The sequence below is a fragment of the Notothenia rossii genome (assembly GCF_949606895.1).
Source record: "Notothenia rossii genome assembly, chromosome: 1".
Lineage (NCBI taxonomy): Eukaryota > Metazoa > Chordata > Actinopteri > Perciformes > Nototheniidae > Notothenia > Notothenia rossii.
This window is the reverse complement of record NC_136912.1, coordinates 18,019,002-18,035,554: the sequence shown is the minus strand read 5'-3', so window position 1 is coordinate 18,035,554 and position 16,553 is coordinate 18,019,002. Positions and strand designations below refer to the sequence as shown.

At 39.1% G+C, this 16,553-nt stretch overlaps 1 protein-coding gene across 4 annotated transcripts in view; it reads right to left on the bottom strand.

Annotated features, from left to right (window-relative positions):
- LOC307021352 (inactive rhomboid protein 2-like) overlaps positions 1-16,358 on the bottom strand; it is a 29,300-nt gene extending 12,942 nt beyond the window's left edge. Inside the window, exons 1-3 of one of the 4 annotated variants that reach the window (XM_079653383.1) lie at positions 16,128-16,358; positions 8,743-8,803; positions 4,084-4,233 (exon numbers count right to left, since the gene is read on the bottom strand). In XM_079653383.1, coding sequence (XP_079509509.1) covers positions 4,084-4,221 — 138 coding nt within the window. In that variant the 5' untranslated portion in view covers positions 4,222-4,233; positions 8,743-8,803; positions 16,128-16,358. Of the gene's footprint in view, positions 1-4,083; positions 4,234-4,520; positions 4,545-5,553; positions 5,682-8,742; positions 8,804-16,127 lie in introns of those variants that run through there. The other 3 variants (XM_079653384.1, XM_079653385.1, XM_079653386.1) reach the window with 3 other exon arrangements.
- Positions 16,359-16,553: the final 195 nt, after the last annotated feature.

The following is a 16,553-nucleotide window of genomic DNA, read 5'->3' as shown; positions in this document are numbered from 1 at the left end:
TTCAAATTGCTTTTTTAAATCAACACTGCTCTGCACACTTGCTAAAGAACACTTGTGTGGAAATCTCAATTCATTTGTAGGGCTACGTGAGTATGGCCAAAAGTATGGGAGTAAATCTCACTGTAAACTATTTAATCATCACCAAATTCTGTGTTATTATGACCGATCATATCTCAGCTTTATGCAGGCATACATTTAGCATGGTGTACAGGGCCGGTTCTTGGCATAGGCGACATAGGCGGTCGCCTAGGGCGCCAGATCTGGGGGGGGCGCTGCGCTGGCAGCTCTGGGAGGGAAAAAAACATTTTGACTGTTTGCGCTCATCCTAATTTTCGGCCTTGATGTAACAACATTCATAATTAAGTCAAGGTAACACCCTTTTTTTTTGTGCAATTTATGTAAACAAATATTTCCAAGGCACTCTTTTATAATTATTGGGATAAACAGGTTTGAAATAATTTCAATGTATACTATAGGACAGTAAACCAAAAATATCCTTTAAAACTTGAGGGATAAAAAAATATGCATAAATAAATAAATGTTAAGGTAAAATAAGATATAAATGAACAACAAAAATTAAATAAGTTACATTTATTTGTTATTGGCTATGGTAGGTTATTGGTTATGTTCACATACTTATTTGATTATTAAAATGTAAACCGATCTTTTTCATATGGGTGTTTAGTTGTACCCCCTAGGTCAGGTCTCTAGTAATGTGTGCTCAAAGTGCACCAGATTGAAGCATTTTACTTTAAATGTTCAAACATTTCTTCCCGGGGGGGCATACCCCCGGACACCCCTAGAGGATGTGACGTCCACACCCCAATTCAAACATGTTCATAGAATACCGAATACATTTGAAGCCTTTTTGATGTATATTACCAACATGTCAATACATTTCTGTTTTTGTAGTATATTGGTCTTTTGTAGAGATTTTTCATTTATTCTTTATATATTCTATTGTGTATTCCTCGGGTACTTTTATCTTTTATATTGTACGATTGAAGTAAATGTGGGAAGCATTTAACAACAACCATTTACTTCAAAGATTGTTCTCAATGTTATTCTTATTTTTGTTAATCCTGGAAGAATGCCAGAAAAAAAGACATTCTCTTCAAGAATAAAAAAAAACATGACATTAGTAATTGTGAAAACAAATTAAAGAAGTTGTTAGGTTAAGTCAGGGCCGGTTTTTGGCATAGGCGACATAGGCGGTCGCCTAGGACGCAAGATATGGGGGGGGGCGCTGTGCTGGCAGCTCTGACAGGGAAAAAAACATTTTGACTGTTTGCGCTCATCCAAATGTTCGGCCTTGATGTAACAACATTCATAATTAAGTCAAGGTAACACCCTTTTCACCCCGGTTACACTTTTCCTTTGCCCTGCACGATGGACGCTGTGAGTGATTAAAGTGGGGGGTGTTGGCTTATCAGGCGTCCGCAGCTCACAGACAAAGTGGGGGGGGGGAGCGAGTGAGAGAGATACATGAAATTTATGTAAACAAATATTTCCAAGGCACTCTTTTATAATTATTGGGATAAACAGGTTTGAAATCATTTCAATGTATACTATAGGACAGTAAACTAAAAAGATCCTTTAAAACTTGAGAGATACAAAAATATGCATAAATAAATGTTAACTAGGTAAATAAGATATGAATGAACAACAAAAATAAAATAAGTTGCATTTATTTGCTATTGGCTATGGTAGGTTATTGGTTATGTTCACATACTTATTTGATTATTAAAACCAATCTTTTTCATATGGTTGTTTTACGGCCCGTCCACACAACGGCTTGCGTTGAAAGCTTCACCATTCACTTTGAATGGGGTGACGTCACTTTGCTGGCGTGGCTCGCTGCAAAAGTTGAGCAATTTTCAACTTTTGCCAGCTAAAATCTCACCTAGGGCAGCAAATTGGTTAGAACCGGCGCTGATCGTGTAGGAAACGGGCTCCGTGTTACAAGACGGGTCGGGGGTTTGGCGGTACCTGTTTAAAATGCCTCCTGTCTGAGCAGACGGCAAATTCAGAGGTACAGGGGAAGAAATGAAACAGCATGCTTTAATCCCTTTTATACTGCTCTAAGTATTTTTGTACCTCTTAGTGCATATTGAAACTAGGGGTGGGCGATACCACAACATCTGGGTTCGATCCGATACCAAGTATTTCCGTGCCAGTATCGCCGATACCGATTCATTTAAAAATGAAAAGCGTCTTATGTACTTTCATGTAAGGGAGAGCTGCATGACACGGTTTTTGAGCTGAAAGCATCATAAATAGATGATTAAAGACAGGACAGTTTTTATAGACAAATAAATGTTTTACTTTTGCAAATTTAAAGTGACAAACATGAAAAATAACAATACAAAGTGGCCACAGTAGCTAACTGCCTTCTTGCACACATCACAGTTCGCTAAGTTTTCATTAACAGTCGTGAAATAGCTCCACACAACACTCCTCTTTCTCTCAGCCATCGTGTGTGTGTGTGTGTGTGTGTGTGTGTGTGTGTGTGTGTGTGTGTGTGTGTGTGTGTGTGTGTGTGTGTGTGTGTGTGTGTGTGTGTGTGTCGATAGTTTGGGATCGATCCGCCCACCCCTAATTGAAACTTGGTTGGACTGATTTGTAGGTATGGCCTCTCCTTCCATAGAGTCCATCAACCCGAGTCAGCTAAATGACTTGTGACAATAACTGCTGCAAGGATGCATTGGAATATTCAAAAAGTATTAACATAACTGTTAACAATGTTTTTATCCCAAAACTTTATGATGTCCTGAAGTAAAACATACCGTAATTTTTGGACTATAAGGCGCACCTGAATATAAGCCGCAGCAGCTAAATTGAATGATTTGTACATATATAAGCCGCACTGGACTATAAACCGCAGGTGTTTTAATGTTTAATTACCATATGTAAGGGTTCGTGCACAGAGGGGGATTGTCGGGAAAGAGAGGGCTGTTTGTTGAAATGTTAATAAATGGGAGCTTCCTCAAACAAGTTGCATATTTGCATAACGTATTCAAGTGTTACCATTTAGTGCAATAGTAGCTAAAGAACATGTGCTGTGTAAACTGTACTGTATCACATAGCGTTTCAGACACACAAACTTTTCAACTTTCAAACTTAAACGGTGCGCTCCCAGCGCACGTACCGGCAGTGATCTACAGCAGTGGTTTTCAACCAGTGGTACGGGGACAAACTGTCTCGCTCTCGTAATGTCTGTCTGTCTTGCTCCCGTTCTGTCTCTCGTACCACTCTCGGTTCCACTTTTACTTTTGCGCGCTACCTGTCTCACTCTTTTCCGGCCTCCAGCTTTTCCTGCTGGAGCCCGCCGCTTAAAGGTGGGGGGCGCGGATCGGCCATAGAGCCCATATAATTAAAGGTGGTGGACTGTAACCTGTAAAATCCATAGATTTAGGAGGTCCCCTAGTGGCCGTTAGCTGTAAAAATCCATAGATTAGCCGCACTGTTATATAAGCCGCAGCGTCGAAAAATTGGAAAAAAGGCGTGGCTTATAGTCCGAAAATTACGGTATATATTTTAAACTTTTATTTTTTCAAATGTCAGGACTACTTAATTGGGTTAGGGTTAAACAAAAGCAGAACACTAGGCACTATATAATGGCCATTTAAATAATGAATAATGAAAGCTGGGCAGAGATTATTTGTGGAATATTACTTAGACACTTTCATTCTGTCTTAAAATACTTTATGGAGAAAAGGCAGAGGTTTTGGTAAGGTCAAATGTCCACCAGTTTATAAGGTCAAATCTGTAATTGCAACAGAAACACTTTTTTTATTCACAGTCAGCAACAAGCCATTTACTGTAAAAGCAAATGTATATAAATAACGCACTATTCTTGCTTTTGATTTAAAATAGCTCAAAGCCTAGTGTCTACCACTATAGAGGTTGCAGCCTGAGGGTGTTTTTTGATGAATTCAGTATGCATGGTAAAAAGCCCCTAACCCCAACACTTTGAGAGGAAGTAGTGAGTCATTGTGATTCTGACACATCTTTATATATACTTTTACACCCCAAGGAGGCCAGGCAGTCAAAGACAGGGTCCGGTCAAAACTGTCAGCCCACCTGTTTTGCCGGGTCGTGGGTCATCTCTTCCTCAGGCGGAGGGATGGCGATCACAAGGCTGGGCGGCTTCTTGCTCTTCAGACGGCTATCAGACGGACCCCCGTATGGAGGAGGCGCATCGCCCCCCTGTGAGGCCATCCTGTCACAGTGCTGGAGAGGAGAACATCATAGAGGTCAAAGACAAGTAGAGATCAAGTCTGACTTGTGGCGGATGTGTGCAGAGCCAACCCTTTACTTTATTAGGCCACACAGTAACTCAAATAAGAAACTATTGCTGTCTCCTAAAACAACAGCTGGCTCTGCTCCGGTCCAATCTGTTAAAGAAATCATTGCCTCTAAGATTACCGTCATTGGCAATTTCTTAAGTGATTCTTAAAAGGCTCTACATTCACTTCCAGCATATGAGAAATGGTGTGATATCAAGGATAGCGACTTGCCTTGATACACAGCGCTCAGCTCATTGATCTGAGTTCATGTAATTATAGGAGAAGAGGCTGGGGGAAGGAAGGGGGGGGTGTCTGGTGGGTGGTTTTACTGAGAATATGTGTCTAAAAATGGAAGAAACAGAAGTTACCAAAACAATTCAAACATATTATACTTCTGTGATTGGCAATGCTATTCTAATAGAGTAACAGCAGTGCAGAAACAGTTCAATACTTTTAAGTGTTTAATTCATTTAAATGTATATGTCATTTGCCTCAAGGGATTGAGTGTATTTTATAGATGTATATATTTGTCATTATATATTGAAGGTGGTAAGTTTAAAATTATGTAGGAAATGTTCAGCAAAATGATTAGATAATCAATTTAGTGACATAATAACCAGATGCACATGTAAGGTACGTAATAATAATAATAATGCCAAAGCACTTATAACTCTGATTATTATTCAGCAAAATTCCCCACAGTCATAATAAAAGGGTTCGCTTCTATAGCACAATCCATACAGCACAATCTATATAATAACTGATCATTACATTAAAGTATGGCATCATACAGTACTGTCAATCCCAACCAGAGACCTACAATTAAATACATTTCAAATCCAAGATAAATTCAAGGACACTGGTTAGCCACTTAAATAAAACAGGTCTCAATTATGCAGCACCTTATGTATGTTCTTGAACCACTAATGAAAAAGCAACTGATACACCAGCTGTAGAGGGACACCCGATGACATCACATGGCAGAGATCAATATTGCTCTCAAATCATCAAGCTTCCTCCAGGAGGTTAGAAATCGACATCCTTGTCCTCTGTTTGAACTAAAAACAGCCTTGCATTAAAAAAGTACCAGTGGGATGACTGACCAATCAAGATCAATGTGTCATACAGCCACTGTTTACAAACATCATATTTACTGAACTACATCACGTGCTCACGTTGCACACTTTGGACTACACAAATGATATGTATATTATTTCTGAAGTCCTGTTGTAATAGGATTCATAACCAGTCCATTAAAACTTACTTATCCTCGTCTTCGAGTCTTTACCAATCTCAGTCAAGCAGCCAGTCTATTCCTGGAGCTCAGATTGTCCCGTGGCATTACACTACACATTTCCAGAGAAATCAAAGGCATTGCAGGCATGAACTGATAATGACACAGGCCTTGGCCAACACATCCATTATGTCATCATGCTCTTGAAAGCTTTGAAGTCGTCCACGAGTTGTGATCTATAAAGTCAATGCGAGACCCGGGTGTCTGTGGCAGGAATGGAAGCAGCTGGGAAATCTGACACCAGCTCAGTCAATAACGCAGTTTCAACTGCAGAGCCAAGACACGGTCCGACAGGGCTTCACATATTGTTCATGTCACTTACGCTGCTGCTGCTGCTGCTCCCCCCCCAAAAGCAGCATTTCAATAATGCCATTATGCTAATAGGGGTGTATGTTTCAATCCTGCTAACAGTCTTTTTGATTGTGTGTGATAAATATTTCACGATTGGGCAGAAAGCCTGATGGAGTTCTCTAGAGACGGAGTACAGGCTTCTGGCATCTAGCCTGTGGTTTAGTTGAGTAGTGGGTACAGGCTGGAACCCCCCCCCACTTAGATAATGAAATAGCAAGGAATTTAGCTAATGGACAGAGCACTCGAGTGCGGGCAGACGGCTGCTGACCAAAGCTTACGAATGTAGACGGGCAACGGACGACAAATTGTATCCTCCAGAGGAAAGATCACAGGGATAGAAACCTACAGGAAACGAGGCTGAAACCCGGGACAGGGAATACTTCTACAGATGTTTAGTAAAGATTTAACAACACATGAGAATAAATACTCAGCTATCTTAATGATATACATAGATTGAAACATAACCGTGATGGCAACAAAAGTTGTTGTTTTTCTCCAAAGAAGATTCAAACAACAAGAGGCCTGATATATAAAACTAGCAGAGTGTTCATACCACCAAATGATAACATATCTTAAGAATGAGATTGCTTATTTTCACTATACATAACCATTATTTCCCCCAGCTGTGTCTGGGGATGGTATTGCGTCAGCGGCACCATAAGGGCATGTTGGCTCAATACACAAGGATCACCTCTAATCATTAACCATCTGTGCACTCTCTCTGTAAACCCGTCTAGCTAATGTGTGTTTCATTTTCAAATTTAAAGAATATAGCTGCTTCAATAAATCTACTAATCGATGACAGAACAATTATTGCAAAATACTTTGATGCATAACAGTTGTTGAAAAATGGAAGTAAATGAGGTTTTCAGCCTCTGAAATGTCGAGATGTCCTCTGTTTATATTATATCAAACTTAATATATTTGTTAATGTACCTTTTCTCTATTTTCTGAGATTCTATACTGCAAACAATTAACCGTAGCATTCGTTTAGAAAATACTCGCCAGAATAATAGATAAAGGTAAATAACCAGCAAATTAATGAATAATGATAATTATTGTTTGTTTTAGGCAAAATACACACAGTATGATATTACCATGGAATGACATGAAATAAAAGAAGATATAGTAACGTTAAAAAAACAAGGTAAGTTACAAAGAGCTATAAAAGAAGGAAACATTAGAAACCCCGGGGAAAGATAATCGCATGAGGGATTCTTCCATCCTCATGTGTCGAGGGAACCTGTCAGCTCCCTCGCTGCCACCTCAGATCTCAAAGAGTCACGTGACAGAGGCATGTCCACGATGACATCATACATAGCGAATGTCATCACATGACATGGACAGTACCATTTGCAAGTGTCTAACAATCCCCTGGTTCATTGAAACTATCCATCACTTGACCATTAATCAGTGTCTGTCAGTGTGTGTGAGCCCCCCCCCCCCCTTGTGTGTGGTGAATCACGTGCTCCTCTGATTGCGTGTCACCATGGTTCATCTCTCCCCCTGAGGGAGGCCTGCCCTAATAATGAATCAGTGTGTGTGTTTCTTTGTGAGTATTCCCCTTTGACTGATGCTCTGTGAACCTGGTGACATTGCTCGTTCCCTCGGAGCTCTGCAGTAGTGGAAACATGCAACATACTACAGACACAGTGAGGACAAATTGTCCCTGTTGTGAACTTGTGAGAGCTCCATACATAACCAGCATGCAGGGGTCAAGGGAACATATCAGGTTTCATTTTCTGCCTCACTCAATCTACACAGCAGTGGACCGACTGCACCGCGCACACACTCACTGTGACTTGTGTTGAGAGTGGGCAGCTCTTGACTAAAACAGGTTAGGACTTAGGAGGCTTTTCCAGGCTTGGCAACCTACGTTTGTTAAGATGAGTTGTATTGTTTGTCACGATGTGCCTACAGTAAAAGCAAACAAACTCGTTCTCTCGCTGTATATTTTTGGCATTAATCTGAGCCGAGAGATCTGTTAGAAAACTACACAATGCGCCTCCACAGCAAAACAAAGCTGTGCTACTGTGTGGAGAAAAGAGTGGGTGTCACCATTAAGTTTTGACATGACTCTTCAGAGCTACTTGTAGCCAGAAAGCATAAAATGTGATTTGAACAGCTTGCAAAATGGGCTTTCATTATAAAAGATCATAAAAGCAGTTATAACTTCGAGTCGAATGATTATCTTGTCGCATGGCGGCACTTCAAACACTGATGTGAATCTGTAGAGACGTGGACTCCAGACGACAGCGCACAACAACATGCTTTCTTTTGAAGCGGATACTTGAGACTTTGGCTTTTCTTACTTCCTTTAACTAAAGTAAAAAGGAATAGGGTTTCAAAGGGCAGGCACATTTTTGGAAGTAGGTATTCATTTGCTCCTCGCTTTAACATTTTAAGTTTGAACACTGTACACATTGTCAGCTTGAAGTTATTTTCCCAATAAGTTAACTTGTAGCTCACCAACTCGCCATTTGGCACATTGTATATCATTGACCAGTTGTTGAATTAATTGGCGAGTTTAAAGATAATGTCTGCTTAGCATAGTAAAAGTTGTGTTTCTATCTGGATATGACATGGTCCAGACAGCCTGAGCAGATAAACATCACATTTTTTAGACATTAACTTTTACCCCAACATAATTGTGACCTAGACCGATACAAGTCAACATCGATTGAGTCATTTTGGGATTCGCCTTAAGTGTATAATCTTATCTTGCATGTCTAGGGCAGGAATAGCTGTTGTGGTTAGTGCTGTTAATCATTTATGCTGAAACCCTTTGAGCCTAAATGAGGAACTGACCTTCAGAAAACTGCCTCATCACTTCTTCTTCTTAACATCCACCAAGTCTCCTTTGTAGATCCTGACAACGACATACAAAAGGATGTGTAAATGTTTGTTCACCGCCAGTGTTCATTCCATATTCTATTCACAATCAACTTTAAACTACATCCACTCATGTGAAGCTTTTAAAAAATGACGAGAACTGTAAAGATTCACCAGCAAATCGCTTGTTAAACAGCAGAAAAGCACATTTATGCATAGACGCAACAATGCAAAGGTCATTAAAAGATCATCAAAGAATCACACACATTTCAGAGTGTGATTCAGATGATCCACCCACCGCCAGTCAGGCAAGGTGTAGGGGATTCACATTAACGGGGTTTGTAATTGTTTCATTACCAAGACTGAGGACAGCTTTGAGGGTTGAACAGAGTACACGTGATGATGTTTGGACAATGTTCACATCCTCGCACAGTCGGTCAATGTGTGCACGACTACGTCAAGCACTAATCTATGCAGGGGACTTGATTACACAAACAGTGTGAGCTAGAATCGACTGTCAATTTGCTCGACAGATAATTAATTACAAGATGTTGTTGAATCCCCGACCCTCATTCTGGCACAGTCACCAGTCCACAATGTTCCTTTCCAAAATGTCAAGCTTTGTTTTTGATTCTAATATCAGCTTTTCTTAAAATTAGGCATAAACGCCATTGTGTAGGTCCTTTTGCTTTTCGTGGTTTCGTGACAGTTTCCCTGTTTTTTTCCTGTGTATTTATACCGCTTTCCTAATTATGTCGTTCTCTACAAAGCTACAAGGCCTTTTATTTGTTAAGTTATCATTTTCTAATCTCTTCAAAAAAGCTACAACTTTTAAAGTAGTTAAGTGAATTGTGCAAAATTGCAGCAAAAAATATTTAACGCCAGAAAATGCAATCACTTGTTTCATGTTTTTTCTTTTCCTTATACGTGATGTTTTGGTGTTGTTTTTTGTTGTTTTGTTTCTTTCCGTTAACCGTCAAGTGGGAAATAAGTATTTTTTTGTGTTTCTCTTAGTATCCAAGATACTGTTATGTTTGGCTGTGAATTTTTTTTATTATGAAGGGCAGACCATCTATTTTTATTTATTTTTATTTATTTTAGAAAGGGGCAGGTCACATAAGATTTTATTCATCTCCCTGCTCCTTTTCGCTCGATGGTGTTTTGGTAGAGCCATGTTTGTTGGCAATTATTGTACATTTGGTTTTGCGTACGATGAGCGGGACAAATAAAAATGAAATGAAATGAAATGTTCTCCAAAAATGAATTTTCATACAGAATCTATTCATCTCAACCGGCAGACATGTTGGACTACTCCTTTGCTCTCATGGAAGCTCAGAAAGGACTGCGAGTGCCTTCAAATAAAGAGGAGTGTTCTGCTTTTCACAAGACAAGATTTCTTTGATGGCAGCAGTGAGATGACATCCTTCATCCACATGAGGTGGACAACATGCTTGCCTTGATCATTACTGCACAGTCAACATGCCAGCAGAAGATTATCGGTTGAATGCTGCTGAAGGCGTAGGAGTGTGTGTGAGTTCCAGTTTGTGTGTTTTTGTTTGTGTGTGTGTAGCCAAACAACAATTGAAACTGCCCCCTCGTTCTTCACTTGCAACCACAGTATTTCATGATGATGACTCTCTACACAAAACCTTGTTTCTTTACATATCCCATTACTCATCTTTGTCTGATAATAGCACTTTGGTGTTTCAAACAATCAATAGTTCCATTTCAAAGCTATTAGAAGAAAGACAATTCAAGTTCACTATTGAGGCATCTCGTTTGAAAACAAGGTTCCTGCAGGTTTCACCAACTCAAGACTTTTTAAGACCACTTTGAATAGAATTTAAGACCTATTTCACGGCAAGAAAGTATGAAGGAAAATTGCTATGAAAGAAGAAATACGTACATGAAATGTATTCATGTTCAACACAAGAACGATGACTGAACATAACAGCATAACAGTACACAGAACTGTGTTAGCGTGTTAGACAAAAAGTGTGTGTGTGTGTGTGTGTGTGTGTGTGTGTGTGTGTGTGTGTGTGTGTGTGTGTGTGTGTGTGTGTGTGTGTGTGTGTGTGTGTGTGTGTGTGTGTGTGTGTGTGTGTGTGTGTGTGTGTGTGTGTGTGGTGCTAGATCGTATACCTCCTGGGTTTTAGGCGGCGGAAGTGACGTAATCTTGGATGAGAAGTCGGCAACTTTTGTATTAAAAGTTTAACGTTTACCCTAAATAGAGGAGAGTTCCGCTCACGCACGTCTTGTCACAAATATGAGGTTCATTAACGAATAATGAGATCGTACTGTATAACAACATTAAAATGTGTGAAATATACTGACATTTAAATAATAATGGTTTGATTATTAAATAATAACTTACAGTTCTTATTTGTGTTGCATTTGTGGATAAAACCCAAAGAACATTTAGGATATACAGTATAAATACTGGTGAGATATCCACAAGATCTTTTAGTGATTTTTGTCTCTCTTGGAGAAATGCAATTGCAAAATCAATTACAAAAGTTAATCTTAAACAAACTAAAATACCATAATGAAATGAATCCACAAATTATGATTGTTATAACTTAAATGTTATATCTGGAAACACAAATACACAACCGAAAATAATACATTTAATATGGTCGTCTCTTGTCCTGGGTGGTAGATTAAGTCACTTCCGCCGCCTAAAACCCAGGAAAAATAGTAGGAGCGGACTTCAAACACAGGCTTCAAACACGTTCCCCTCAACTGGTTTCAACCAAGCACTAAATTAGATGTTTTCCAAACCAAATATGGTTGAACTTACACTTCCCCATATTTGTTTGTAAATAGATTTGAAGATACCTAGCTACTAGCTGGGTGTTCTCCGATAAGGGGCCGGGGGAAACAAAGTTAGTGATTATTGGTTCCATGTTGATTTAATTCAATACAAATTGTTGGGGGGAACTGAAAGGCTCTTACCGTACTGGTTACTTTGCAGCCCGGACATTTCCGCCAAAACGCATTTAGACGCGATCGCAACACAGAATTACCTTTCAAATCCGATCATTTTTAAGACCTTCTAAATCATATTTAAGATCTTTCTTATTTTTTTGGCCATATATAAAGACCTTTTTAAGGCCTTAAATTCAGATGATCAAATGTAAGACTTTTTAAGCCCCCGCGGGAACCCTGTGAAAAGGACCTTGGCTTAAATCCAACCATTCGAGAGACAGTTTGAAATATTGCACCATTTTCCATGAGTGTGCATGCCCAAACGTGCATAAGATGCAGCTACAATACCTGAGTAACTGCTTGGCTCCTAGTCAAAGAATTCCTCACAGTCCTAAAGAGTTAATCTACAAATATGATTCATACAGTGTGTGTACACATAAAAGAGTGATTTTATTACTACACTGGACAAGTAGGATATGCTACCCTGTATTTTCTTTTATTTGTGAACTGCTGAGGTGCGAACATGTATAGCAAACAGCTAACTTTTGATCGTTTGGTCAGAGAAAGTCTTGTCGACAGGCCCAGCATGGCTGTTAAAACTGAGAATGCCAAAGTAGTGTACTCTCCCTCACTGTAAGATATGAAATGAGGTGCCAGACAGAGCAAGAGGAAAGACAGTTGGTCTCCTTGTGGATCTCACAAGTAACGTGAAGGAAGATTACTTGTTAAATGTCAATGGTAGTTATGACCGACTTCCTGCACTTTTGTCAGAGAATACACAGAGACTTTGGACTCAAAGCATTTCCGGAGCCTCCAAATAATTTGAGATAATGTGTCATGCTCTGTGGAACGAAGGTTGGCATGCTTGGAGAAAAAGAAATCCAACCGCCTAGCCAGCTGCCTGTGCTCCTGTTACTAGAGCGGGGTTGTTAATGTGAAAGGATGAAATGCACACTGTTTTTTGGGAGTGTGATTGCTTAGCAGTTAAACAGATAACATCATGGAAGCAAAGTGACTCAGGAAGGTGATGACAAGATTTGACACAGGAAAACCCTGTATGCAAGTGGCAAGGCACAGGAGTTTCCGAAACCAGAAATGATAAGATCAGGGAGATGAGATATTCATTATTCATTGTTAGATGTGGTTTGGTATACTGGACTCAATTAGGGTAGAAAAGGAGATGTTCTTTTCTCTGTAAAGTCTTCCTTGTTTTTCTCAGCCTTCAATACAACCTATATATGGCCACCTACTCCCTATTTCCTGTTTTCTCACAAGTTTATTTTCAATGAATGTCAACGTCGTGTGATTATCCGGGTCATGTGATTACCTTGGCTCCCATTGGTAATTGTTACGATATATGTGAGGCCACACCCGTGTTGTCTGTTTATTTTTAGCCCTGACGAAGAGCTACAGTAGTCAAAACATGGCGGCTTTCTTAACGATTTAGCCAATACAATATAGGCTTTTAAAATATGTCCTTCTTTCACTTGTTCTTATAGTTTGCATTAGTATTCCCCGTTTTCAAGGGGTAACTGACACACCGTTGACATACGTTTGAGTCTAGAGAGCAACCAGTCATCTCTTTTTTTCCTTGGATTGTAGTACAGTGTTGATGGGGAGGTAACAACAAAGACACATGCATTCTGTCACTGCACTCTCATGTATATCAAAAGAGGCAATAAGTCCTGTAAACCACTTAAATAAAAGGACCCTGAAAATCAACATTCCCCATTGTTAGTAACTGGTGACATTTACCACAACTGTTTAAAACCAGGTTTAACAACAATAACAGAGGAGATTCAGGTGATAAGGTGTGTGTGTGTGTGGGGGGGGGGGGGTTACCTTGGTTGGTGATTGGCTAATGGTTACACAAGCCAAAAAATCGTTATGACATCAAGCGGCCGAAATTTGATCAGCTCATTTCCAGACAGATTTTTATATAAATGGATAAGGACAAAAAGTGAGCGATTATTTTTTCCTGAAACTGTCAGAATGTTTATGACACATGTTTATGTATAAAATAAATGAAAAAGTGGATTTTGCATAATAGGTGACCTTTAAAATCAACATGCATTTTGCTTACTTACTGATGAGTGATGAAGCGTATACCATGAACTTCCTAGTTTGCACGGGGTCACAGTTTTCTTTGCGGCAGCCGTTAGCTCAGTGACAGGTGTGCAGGCTACACTGATGTTGTGCCAGTTCAACAAGCAGATGCAGCTGTTGCTTAGTTGCTTGTTATGCAATGTACAAACAGCCTTATGCTTATGGTATGTCGTCTTTTCCTGCATTGACTTCACAGCTGCAGGACGTATGGTGTGTTAAAAAAAGAGTGCATTAAAAAAACATTATGCAATAGTGCTTCCACTTTTCATTGCTTCCTCTTTAACAGATGCATTTGAATATACAGTAAATGTAATTCATGGTTTTTAGATGGGCACTTTATAATGATATAATAATGTTGGGAATTAATCTATGACACTAAACTAGGTTTATGCCCTACAAATAAAATGTCATTTTAAAACTAGCGCAACATAAGCTAAATATTTAGTCTGCATATTTAATTGTTGGTTTGATTGGCAGTTTTCATGTATACTACCATATAGTGAAAGTATATGATTACAATTGAGATTGCAAAAAGGACTTATGAAATACTTTAAAAATAATAAAATTGTTATTATAAACAATTTAGTTAATAGACTAGTATGTATAAATATGAAAGTGTTATTAAATACACAACACAATTGTTATGTTACAACTGTTTTCTAAAGTAAAAGTGGTCCGTAAAAAGGAATTGTAATAATGAAACTGATATGTAACAGTAACACTGCCTTTGTTCACAGTTGTAATGTTTCCCACCAAACTGTTATCTAACAAGACCTGGCTTTATTCATTTGCAATGTGTGACTAGCACCTTCTTCACCAGTGCTTCAGCTCCTCTGTGTATGGAGAGTTACTAGAATAAAAGACTACTATCACTGTTAAACAAACTAATGAAAAAAGTAAATATGATGAAGAAAACACTGCATTTTTATTGGTAATGTCCTCCACACTGCCCACTTCGGTATTTATTATGGGGCAAGTACCTGAACATCAGTCGTTTAAAAAATTGCACATAAACCTAGAGTACATCAACTACAACATCAACATCTGTGTGAACTCAAAAGTACAAACTGAGCAACACTACTTTTTCACCCAGTTGGCACAGTTTTAAAATGAACTGATCATTCATCATCTACTATAACTAAGCTAAAGCAGGTGTTTCCCTTTCCAAATTAAGGACAGATACCATAGAGTCTAGACTGTATGACTGATACACATTTTTGGAGTCAGACAAACATATGATAAGGTTCGTTCTAATGAGACCCTTCTGAGAACTTATAGGCGATAAAAACACATAGAATTATGTAACTCTCTGCACAAGGTGGAGAGGCATTGGGGGGACTGACAAACAAATGAACAGTTATTTCTAAATTGTGTACCTGCAGTAACTTTTTTAAGCAGCAATTAAATGACTAGACTGCAGTGGTGGACAAAGTTCTCAGATCTAGGCTGTAGAAATACTCTGTTACAAGAGAAGTCCTGCAATCAAAATGTTGGTCAAGCAAAAAAGTACAAAAGTAGTAGCATCAAAATATACTTAAAGTACCAAAAGTAAAAGTACTCATTCTGCAGATTGCCCCATTTCAGAATAATATATATTTAATATGTTCAGCATTAAAATGTTATCAATGATTATAAAAGGTGCGGCTAGTTTTATTTACCTTTTATTTTGCAGGGTAGCTTGTGGATTTGGTTTTTGGTTAGTGTAACCAAAGTCTTATTTAAGCGTGTTTTATTATTACACATCATTAAACTAAATCTGCTTTTTCTTTTTGTATTTACCTGAATTGAAAACTTTTTTTTTTTATTAGCCAAGTAGCCAGTACAAAAAATGTTTCAGGCATAGGTCAGAAAGTGTCAGTGTCAGTCATTCCCCGTTAAACACAGTGTGAGAACACTCCCTCCTACGGTGTCTGATAAACAAATGGGAGGGGGTGTAGCAACACATATATTTTTCGGCACATGGTGAACACCATATAACTTCACTGGGATTACTGAGGGAAATGTGAGATGAACAGTGGTATTCGTGTACATTTGTCCCGGCGGGCTGAGCAACAAAGGGCTTGTCGAGGCATGCTTTCAGCGGCTCGTTGGATGAAAACCACCGATGTAAATCGACAGTGTTAAATGTTATTTAGTGTCTTTTCTGCCCTTTAAAACAGCTTTGACTCAAATACTATACTTAAAATTCATCTCTCCGGCTACGTATGAACGGTCATTTTGAGATATTGAATATGTTTTCATTGTAAAAACTCGATAATGGCCGTTGACTCAAACACTTTATGTAACTTTTAACGTCCCAAGACCACCTTTAAGAATCATTCACTCACCTCCAAGAAGAAGTAACCGGGTTGTAATTCATTCAGCAGAAAGGTTAATATCCGAAATGCAACGTTACTGTAAACTGCTGTCCACCAGCGTCTGAAGACTACTTCCCTCTTTACTCTCCTAACATCCTGACTGCAGCTCCGTGGAGCAGCAGGGGGGCGGAGCTACGACCGATCCACAGAGAGCTCGAGCTGGGCCGGGTGTACTGAGCCGCGTGTGGAAACTACAGTAGGTGGGAAGTTACTAAACATTTACTTGTCTCAATGAGATACTTGTACTTCACTTGAGTATTTCCATTTTACTTTGCACTTCTATCCCACTACAATTCAGAGGTAAACCGTGTACTTTTACGTCATACTTGTAGTTACTTTGCAGCTGTGGAATAATGATGTTAGATATAATCAACACTTATTTGAATGCAGGACCAA